Source organism: Cricetulus griseus (genome assembly GCF_003668045.3).
Source record: "Cricetulus griseus strain 17A/GY chromosome 1 unlocalized genomic scaffold, alternate assembly CriGri-PICRH-1.0 chr1_1, whole genome shotgun sequence".
In the NCBI taxonomy this organism is placed as follows: domain Eukaryota; kingdom Metazoa; phylum Chordata; class Mammalia; order Rodentia; family Cricetidae; genus Cricetulus; species Cricetulus griseus.
The window spans coordinates 208519403-208529128 of record NW_023276807.1 but is presented as its reverse complement, the minus strand read 5'-3'; the positions used below and the strand labels follow the sequence as shown (position 1 = coordinate 208529128).

The 9726-nt window shown below is 41.8% G+C and overlaps 1 protein-coding gene across 1 annotated transcript; it reads right to left on the bottom strand.

The window, feature by feature from the left end:
- Window positions 1-3622: 3622 nt before the first annotated feature.
- On the bottom strand, window positions 3623-9427 carry LOC113832189. The gene is made up of 3 exons (XM_035453095.1): window positions 9376-9427; window positions 8746-9231; window positions 3623-3939 (listed from the first exon to the last, which is right to left on the bottom strand). Exons 1-3 carry the CDS (start codon window positions 9425-9427, stop codon window positions 3623-3625), a joined length of 855 nt encoding a protein of 284 aa, XP_035308986.1.
- Between the last annotated feature and the right edge of the window lie 299 nt (window positions 9428-9726).

Genomic DNA, 9726 nt, shown 5'->3' with positions numbered 1-9726 from the left:
ACAAGGATCTCAGAAGAACACAGATGGCCCACATATGCCAGTCTGAAATTTCCTTCCCCTTTGAAGTAAACATTGTTGGGTGTTTTTATATACTCATTATTGGGTGTGATTTGTGATATAGCTGAGCTGTACGATTTGTATTGATTTTTGTCTGAGTTGTTTCATAAACATACTCGGTATTTGAGTCTGTTTCAGACATGTACATTGCAGAGACAGGTACTGTGGCTCTTGCCTGCAGGACTCTTGGATTCGCAATCCTCTGCCTTGGCTCACAGGTCACTCAAAACTGCAGGGAGGTGCCATTGAGTCCAACATGGGTAACTTTTAACGCAGACAATTGAAGAAAATATTGAGTTCATAGAATGCTAGAGTTATTTATTCATTTTTCTTTGTGCTCTTTAAAATTATCTTCCTTACTGGCTTCTATCACATCTAATGAACTCAAAGTATTTGTTTCACAGAGTAGAGAATATGAAATTTGCACATGTTAACAGTTCATTGTTTGATTTAGTTAGTTCTCTAAAGGCCTGTTGCCTTACCTTGCCTGCTTGGGATTCTCCTGCCAAAATAAGATTGGTAGCCTTGCAGAACCCCTGAGTTCTGAAGTTACCTTGCTGGTTTTGAGTTTAGAAGGGCTTGCTAAAGTCACGGTGAGTCATTGAAGTCTCAGATCATTACTGATTAGGAACTCATGCATCATTTTGTGTCTTTTAGTGTTTATTTTGCTGAACTAGCAACTCTAAATCTCTGTGCACTCACATGCACAATGCTCACCGCTGTGGCTGTGTAGTGGCTCTCTTCATCTCTCTGACTAGCTTTGGTCTGAAGTTACTTTCTCAGATATGAGGCTTGGTTTGCTATGTTTCCGGCTTTCATTTGCTTGGCCTGCTGATCCTCATCCTCTGACTGTCAGAGGATGTTTTTGATGTTCTTATTTATGGGAGGTGTTATTTGGAGACACAGACAGCAGGTAGTGTTTTTAAAAACAGCTAGTTAGCTGGCTTTTAGTTTTGAGTTGAAACCTTTTATTTTGTATTGTATACAATTTGTTTAATATATTAATGTCATTCGGAGAAATTGTCTGATCATTATGCAGTTGAACATGCCATCCCTGTTTCTCATGAGACACCTGTGTTCATGCTGCATTGGTGTCGTCCCACAGCTCTTAGTGGTTCCTTGGATTAATGTCAAAGTAGTACTGGTGTCTGTTCTTCTGCACTTTCAGTGGGACAATCCCAGCATGTGTCTACTTCTTGATTCTACCCTCCTCCAAAATAATACATACCTACACACAGTCACTCTACAGTAATGCTTGTTATTAAGGGTCCATGCCGCACTTTAATCAGGAAATATATCTACTTACATTAGCACCTGCTCTTGATGTAGTTCTCCATCTTAAAGATGTAGAGTGGATTAACCAGGTCAATACAGCTTAATTTAGTAAGAAAGAATTCATTTAATTTTAACTTGATTATTCATAGCAGCTTGCAGTCTGCCACAATTATGTTGGTGGATGTTTTCCTTGTATGGCTCATTACTGTTCTTTCCTTCCTTCTGTGTTCATATTAGGGGATTGTTGGTTGATTGTACTGGATATGATCTATTCCTTCCTGGCTCCCCTCCTTTTCTCACTTCCTCTCATGAAATACATTGTTTCCATGTCCTTATGGATGAGACTACCATGTTCTTCCATTTATAGTGTTGCTCTAAGGATTTTCTGCAATATTGGCTGCACTGTTACAAATTGTTTTTGCTTTTGTTGAAATGGTTTTGTTTCTCTATTGAATTGAAGAGATCACTTGCCAAGTATAGTAAACCTTGTAGATAATATTTACTTTCAGGCATTAAAAAAAATACCATGGCATGCTATTTTGGCTTTTAGACTGATGTTTCTGGTTTGAATGTGAATTGGCTTTTTACCTTGTAATTCTTTTTGAGGTTTTTGTTTGCTTGTTTTGCTTTTTGAGATAGGGTTTCTCTGTATAGTCCTGGCTGTCCTAGAAGTCAATCTGTAAACCATGCAGACCTCAAACTCAGAGATACACCTGCCTCTGCTCTTGAATGCTGATTTTTAAGGCATGCACAGCCTGGCTTTCTTTTCTTAATCATTTCCTTACTTGTCAAAGAGCAGTTCTTCTCTGATCACGTCTGTTTAGGATAAATGCTCTTTAGTTTGAATCTCCATTTTTCACTCAGTTTGAAGGCTCTTCTGCTATCCTTTGATTGAATGAACTGTTTATGTTTACATACATTTTCTCAGTTCCTTCTTCTGCTCCCAGATTCCTGGGTTTGTTCTCTTTGATGTGCCAACAGTTGTAGGAAAGTCAGGATATGTTCATTATTTTTCTATGTGTTTATGATTATATTGCTGTTTCAACCTTCTCTTTCGGCCTTCTGCTTGTACCTTCCTGATGTTTTCTGTTTGATTGATTGATTGAGCCCTCTTCTTCTAACAATTATGATTGGTTCATTTTCAGAGTCCCAATTTTCTTGATGAAGATTTCCTTTTCTTTAAATATTTGTCCAATTTCTGATTACTTTGTTCACTTGGATAATTTCCTTATCAAGTCCTTAATTTGAGTCTCTTACATTGTTCTTTTGCTTACCTGACTCCCATAAAGGGTCATTCATGTTCTTTCAAAGGAGAACACCAAGTCTTTATCTTGTATTTTAGCTGTCCCAGTCACTTTGGTGTCTGTGACTGAGGAGTTTTGTGTTTAGGAGGATGATTGTCTCACATATTTTGTGTTTATTCATTGTGCTTTGTACACCTGATGGATGTGTCTTCTGACTTTGTTCCTCAATAGATTGAGGCCCAGGCACATAAGATTTCAATGAGGTTCCAACTCCATTTACCATTAATTCTCTACTACTCACTTCTAGAGATTTTCTTTATCTTGGGTCAAAACTAAGTGTAGCATATTGGAAAAACCATGGCTTCTTCTGAATTTCTCTCACTGAGAGAGATTGGGAAAAGGGGGGAGGTTTATTATTCTAGATTCTAATTGCCTTATGAATCTCACTGTGTTTCCAAATGTATCAACACAACCAGGTGCTGCCTTCATGCAACTGTCCTTCCCTATTCTGGTCTAGCTGACCTTCAATATCTCAGGCTCAGTACCAGATACAAAGGTAATGGTTTGTAGGGACTTCCCAGGAACGTTCAGCAGTTTCATGGGGTGAACTCCTCATGATGTATCTCTGACTACTTCACTCATGATGGCTCTGCTTCTCTCAGGTTCAGAAGGAAATTATGTTCTTTCTTCTTTCAGATGCCTATCCTGAGGTATGTGCTGTTACCAACTTTAAGAGAAACCTAATACTTTAAAACATTGTGGTGCAAGATTCTCAGGTATAGAAAATATTATACATGCCTTCTGTGATCTATTTTTAGTGAAATACTTTCAAGACAAAGTATTAAAAGAAAGCCACTCACTATGACTGTTTCTAAATTATATAAAATGAGGTTTTACTTAGAAACACACTTCTGCTGCAGACCACACATGAAGAAGCCACAGTTGGGACCTTCTTGTTTGGGTGTACAGGTGTGCTTCCCAGCTGGGCTCCCTGGGAGAGGCTATGCTTAAGGAGCTCTAGTTTTTGTTCAGCTTCTGCTATCATTTCAAGCACTGTGAGTCTGTTCCCAAAGTGCACAGAAATATGTCACAGAATCTTCTATCTGTGAGGCTGAAATGACAAGGCTGACGGACTTGGCTGATTTCTGGAAGATGATAGAGTAGCGGCCGCTCCTCTCACTCTGAGTAGAAAAAGAAATTTGGCGAATAAGGAAAACCATCTCCCCACTAAGAAGCTGCTTGTACCACAAAACGTGATATAAGTTCTGACTTGTCTCATATGAACAGTCCAGGTTGACTTCTTCTCCCTCCTGTGAGCTTGCAGTAGATTGAACCTGCGTCACTTTCTGACCTAAAATGGATCCTGTAGAACAATCACAAGAAAGAAAAAAGCTTATTCTGTGGTAAAGTGAACAAAACACTGTTGGAATTTGGCACCATGAGGCCCAAGACAAACCTAACTGAAGACATATTCTGCTTGCTTCTCTCTGATCTCTGTTCCCTCTCACATCCATGTGAGCTGCTATGCACCTGGGGCAATGCTTCCTGTTTAGTTTCCTTAGCTAATGTGAGACATCCTTACCAGAGAAGGTCAAGGCCACCAACGCACACAGCAGGCTGCAGGGAGGCATGTGGCCCATGTCCCTTTCTATGAGTATTGTCTTCTCTTCCTTCCAGTGTGATGTCTCAGCGCCTGACACTGCCTGTGCACTGGCTCTGTTTCCTACATTGCCTCAAGCAGGAAATGAGGTTTTACATGATCATAATCTACAAGTTCCTTGTATAGAGAGAAAAAGGGGGGTCACCACAAACTTTTACTTGCTTCCTGTCTTCCAGTAGTTAAAAAGGAACAGCACTTAAAAGGGAGAATGGGGGAAACCTGTCTTCTTGAGGGTGAAGCTGCTTGGCACACATGGGTGTTATTTAGTGGGAAAATGAGGACCGGAAGTCAGATTCATTATGAGGCATATGCTCATTTTAATGCACTTACATACAGACCATTATTATGTGTCTACATCTCTATATCCATTATCTAATAAAGTTTAATTTAAAAAAAGACTGACAAACCTGTGAATTTCCCTGTGAAACACTGGGGCCTGAAACAATCTTCTCCATTACTGAGTACTGGGGTCTGTATAAATTCTGCAGTTAACAGAGCTATTTTTAACTCACATGGTGAAGGTCATTGTAAGGATATGCACCTGGCTGACCCTGCCCACTAACGACGGGCAGGGCACGCACAGGAAAACATACTATGTCGTTACCAACTCACCTGCCACGCAGTACAGCTTGTGTGAGGATCTGCGCATGCGTGAAACCTCAGTGAGCATGCGCAGTCTCCCCTTTAAAAGGTCCAGCCCCCACCTCTGTCTCTCTCTGTCTCCTCTTCGGTTGGCTGACAATCCAACTCCATCCTCCCCCCTCTTCCTGTAAAAAACTACACGTGGGTCGTTCATCCGTAGTTTCCTTTCTTTACATCCATCAGCTGCAGCGAAAAAGAATAACAGGCATTCCCTCAGAATGCCGGAAGATCCCCATTTGCTTATGTTCTGTGAACAGGAATAAATTAATAGCCTTAGAGGCTAAGGAGATGCTAGTGTGTCAGTTGCCTGCTGTGAATCATGAGGACCTATGTGCTGATCTCCAGCGGCGACATAAAGATCCAGTGATGTGGAAGCCCCTGCAGTCAGAGCTCTGGGAAACAGACAGGAGAACCCTGGGTTCACAGCAGTCAGTCAGTGCTGTGCAATTGGTGAACTTCGGTGTCAGTGAGAACCTCTACCAAATAAATACATGAATAAAGGAGGAAAGCAATAGAGGAAGATACACAGTGTTGATTACTAGTTCACACACACACACACACACACACACACACACACACACACACAGACACACACACGGAGAGAGAGAGAGAGAGAGAGAGAGAGAGAGAGAGAGAGAGAGAGAGAGAGAGAGAGAGAGAGAGAGAGAGAGAGAGAGAGAGGTTATTCTAATTAAAAACTGACTTTTACAAAACCAGATTATCTTGTAAAAAAAGTCCAACATCAAGTCTTATTCAGATGATGTCCTGTTGTCACCATACAAGGAACTCTATTTATTACATTTCATAGAAGAATCTCTATCCTTGCCCTGAAGTACTCAGTCTCACCTGTTAAATTCTGTGTTTTTGTTATTTAATGTACAAGAGGATCTCATGATAATCTTGCCAGGCCTCTCTGTGACTCCAGCCTGTTACATGTACATAATAAATATAACCTGAAATCACGTAGGGGCATGTTAACACCACATAGACTCATGGTTGAATATTTAGGTACAGCTGTAACCTCCTTTAGACTGTAGCTGTTAATCTTTTATTTGCTCTCATTATCCCAGTGAATGAAATGAACCAAAAGCCATCAGAAGAGAAAGTGCAGACAAGGTCTCTGAAAGAGCTCCAGGTCTTGCTAAGAGTTTCTGGGATCTGAGGTGTACTCCTCTGCCCGTCTTACTGCTGAGTGCCAACAGGCAGCACATGCCCTGGACCGAAGTCTCTGTGGCTAAGCAGGAGACCAGGGAGCCACAGCAGCCTGGGGAGCTCAGGTTGGCAGGGCTATGAACCCACTCTAGTTTTCCACAGAGCAGGTGGATGCTCTCCATTCAGCACAGACACAGCCTCTGAGATGGGGCTTTGAGCACATTGCGTTTGAGCACTGGGCTGGACAGTTCATTCAAAATGCTGCCTTGTCTTTCCTTGAGATGTCAATAGACAAACAATACTTCCTAGTGAAGAAATAGCTTAATGTTGGTAAACAGTGGCTCAGCAGTAAAAAAAGGACTTGCTTTTAATCATAAAGATGGAAGTTCATGACCTGTTTAATAAACTGAGTGCCCTGTAAAACCTGCAACTCCAGCTTTGAGTGATTGGACACCATCTTCTGCCTTCACATGAATACAGGTGCATGCACCCATGTATACACACATGTTTGTGTATACTCACATGGGCCTGCACACACACACAAAGGTTAATAAATGTGAAATCTCTTTAATGCTTACTATTTAAGGAATCACACAAAGGAATCAGTCATTCAAGAAAACAGAGATTAGGGATAGTGAGGAGGGTATATCTTTGTCACTATTCTATTGCTGTGAAGATATACCATGACAAAGTGAATTCATATTAAAAGAAAACATTTCATTTGGGACTTGATTACAGTTTCAGAGGTTTAGTCTATTATTGTTGAAACACAGTGAAAAGGAAAGTACATGATGAACAATGGGAACCATGAGAGAAGCCCCAGGGGGGAAAATGCAGAGGGCTTTTTAACTGAAGTGTATTTTGTTACCTGGATTGTTCTTCGATGTGATTTCAAGCTTCCTATGTTAAACATCTATATTAAATTACTAAGACATGCTTTCACTTTTTGGATGTCAGAACAAATTATAGAACACAATCTGAGGAGTGCACTTTGAATCTTGATATGGCCTTGATGTGGCTTTCTGGCCTTGCTTTTGGGCTTCACCAAATATAGTCTATAGTACATGCCAGGCAATTGTGTTAAATTGATCCTGAGAAAGATCTTGGAAAGGGTGTTGTTGCCCCATTAATATTTAGTATGTGCTTACTGGCATTTATTTACATGTTTTTCTGCTCATGTTTTGCTGAACTTAAACAGCCTTCTTTGGATCATTTCTTTCCTTGTTACATCTGTGTGTAAAAGTACACTCAAACTGATGTAAGGTCATCTACATCTTTAGACTGTAGTCACTCCCTTTCTTCTCTGTCCTCAGATCCCAGATCTAGCAGACACAGATATGCATAGGTCAGCAAAAGTCAGCATATTACCTTCATGATGGGGAACATGGTGGTATGCAGGCAAGTACTGGGACAATAGCTGAGACATATATCCTATGTGAAGGCAGGAAAGAGACAAAAGACACAGAGAGAGAGAGAGAGAGAGAGAGAGAGAGAGAGAGAGAGAGAGAGAATATGGGCTTTAAAGGGGATTTTTTTTTCAAGACAGGGTTTTCTGTGTAGCATTGGAGCCTATCCTGGCACTTGCTCTGGAGACCAGGCTGGCCTCAAACTCACAGAGATCCACCTGCCTCTGCCTCCTGAGTGCTGGGATTAAAGGTATGCACCACTAATACCCAGCTTTAAAGGGGATTTTGAAGCTTCAAAGCCTACCAAGTGTCACGTTTTTAATCCTTCCAAACAGGATAAGTTTCTGGTGACTAAGAATTCAAATATATGAGTCTATTGGTGTCATTCTTATTTAAACTACTACATTGCAATGTCTGGTCCCCCATAGGCTTGTATACACATATCAGAACGCTGGATCCAACTTACTCTGTTTCAACTGAACTCCAGCCAGAGCTTCGAGTACTGACTTCAATCAAGTTGAGGATTTCAACCTAGATCTTCAATCAAGCGAACCCCGTCTAACATGGACTGGAGATAACCCATTAGAGACTTTCCCTATACTAACATTTTTTCCCCACAGGACCCCACAGGGCTACCATCGTCCCATTTCAGCAGGAAATAACTTAGAAGATGCTATGCCCCCGATCCCCATTATTGTTTATTAGGGTATTTTAATCGTAGTTAAGAATAACTTTCTTATTGAAAAAGATTGAAAGGAGGTGTTCAAGTTAGACACCCTTTCCACATGACTTTAGGGCTTAGCCAGAACAGACATAGTTAGGATATACAATAGCAGATTATTGTATCTTCTTGTATTTCACCTTTATGATCGTTAATTTTGGATGTTTTACACTATTAAGTCTTAATCCTCTTTTAGACTAAAAGGGGAATTGTAGGGAGAAACTGTAGCCCTACCTCCTAGTAGCTCCTACAGGTGAGCCTGGCCACGGCCATGAGGGTGTGGTCAGGGGAGGTCAAAGATGATGGGGGACAATTCTTAAGGGACCGCACACACATGGATACCCCTTCTCTCTGGCCTCGCTAGCTTGCGGCCTCTGGGCATGCTCTGGCTTGCATTTGGGCTGCTGTTTATCTGAATAAAGAAATCTTAGCCTTACGGACTATGGATCATCTTTGAGCACCACAGCATGCAATGCTTAATAAGTAGTCAGTAAAAATTCAACTTAACTAGTTAAGGAAATAGATGTAAACCTCCAGCCATGCCTGAGGAGCAAAGGGAGACTGGGGAAAAGCAGGCAGTGGTTTCACCTTGGTCTGTCTGTGGCTGAATGAGTCGAATTCTTACATTCACTGTGTCACCAGTCACCTGCTCCTGCAAATGAAAGCTGCTCTGCACCTCTGCCAGGCTCAGCCCCACAGCAGGGTTTTGCTGGAGACTCAGCTGCAGGTTTGGGTGTGGGCTGCAGGTGCCTGGAGAGCACTGTGTTCCTGCTGCACAGAAGTAGGTGGCTGAGTCTCCAGGCTGAGAATCTGTGATGTGCAAGGAGAGCTGTTTGTCCCTTTTACTCAAGAAGACTGTGAATCTTCCATCTTCCATTTTATTAGACACTGAAAGTATGGCTATCAGGAGCGCAGGGCCTTCTCCAGGGAACTGCCTGTACCATGGGAAGTAGTCAAATGCACTGTTCTCATAAGTGCAGTTCAGAACTGAAGTCCCTCCTCCCCAGACTGTCAGAGATTGGGGACTTTGTCTCACTTGCTGCTGGTCACGTCTCCCCTGCTGGCCACTCACCCCTGTGTAGAGAAATAACAAATGTTGTTAGATTTCCAGGTCTGTAGCTCTCTTGATGGTTTCAGCATTCATGATTTTGACTGTTGCCCCAGTTCCCCATGCCTCCACATTAATCCCCGTCCTGGGGTTTCTCCTTCATGACTCACAGGCTGGGTGAAGGGCTAGGACTACAAATGATGCTTTCAGGATCTTGTCCATTCCTCCTAGGCTGAAGCTTGGGGAGGTGGCCTTTTCTCTCCCCCACAACACAGACTCTAACCTCACAGGCACTCAGTGCTTTCAACAGGCTCCTCCCCTCACAAACACTTTGTCTAAAGCTGTTTCTGACATAGGAAGCACCTCCCCATTCTGTTCAAATTTAGCGTCACTGAAAATACTGTCACGGAGAATCAGAAATCCTTTCAATACAATTCTACTATTATACATCTTTGGTAGCAATGTGTGCTGATATAGCCACCAAGAATAGCAGTGTGGATTTTCTGAAATATACAGAGAGG

Coding starts and splice junctions, on each gene's coding strand:
- LOC113832189 (XM_035453095.1), bottom strand. CDS start 9,427: ATGGACAAGATCCTGAAAGCATCATTTGTAGTCCTAGCCCTTCACCCA. Junction 9,232..9,375: donor CCTAGCCCTTCACCCAGCCT/GTGAGTCATGAA, acceptor TTCTCTACACAG/GGGTGAGTGGCCAGCAGGGG. Junction 3,940..8,745: donor TCAGCCACAGACAGACCAAG/GTGAAACCACTG, acceptor ATTGTTCTACAG/GATCCATTTTAGGTCAGAAA.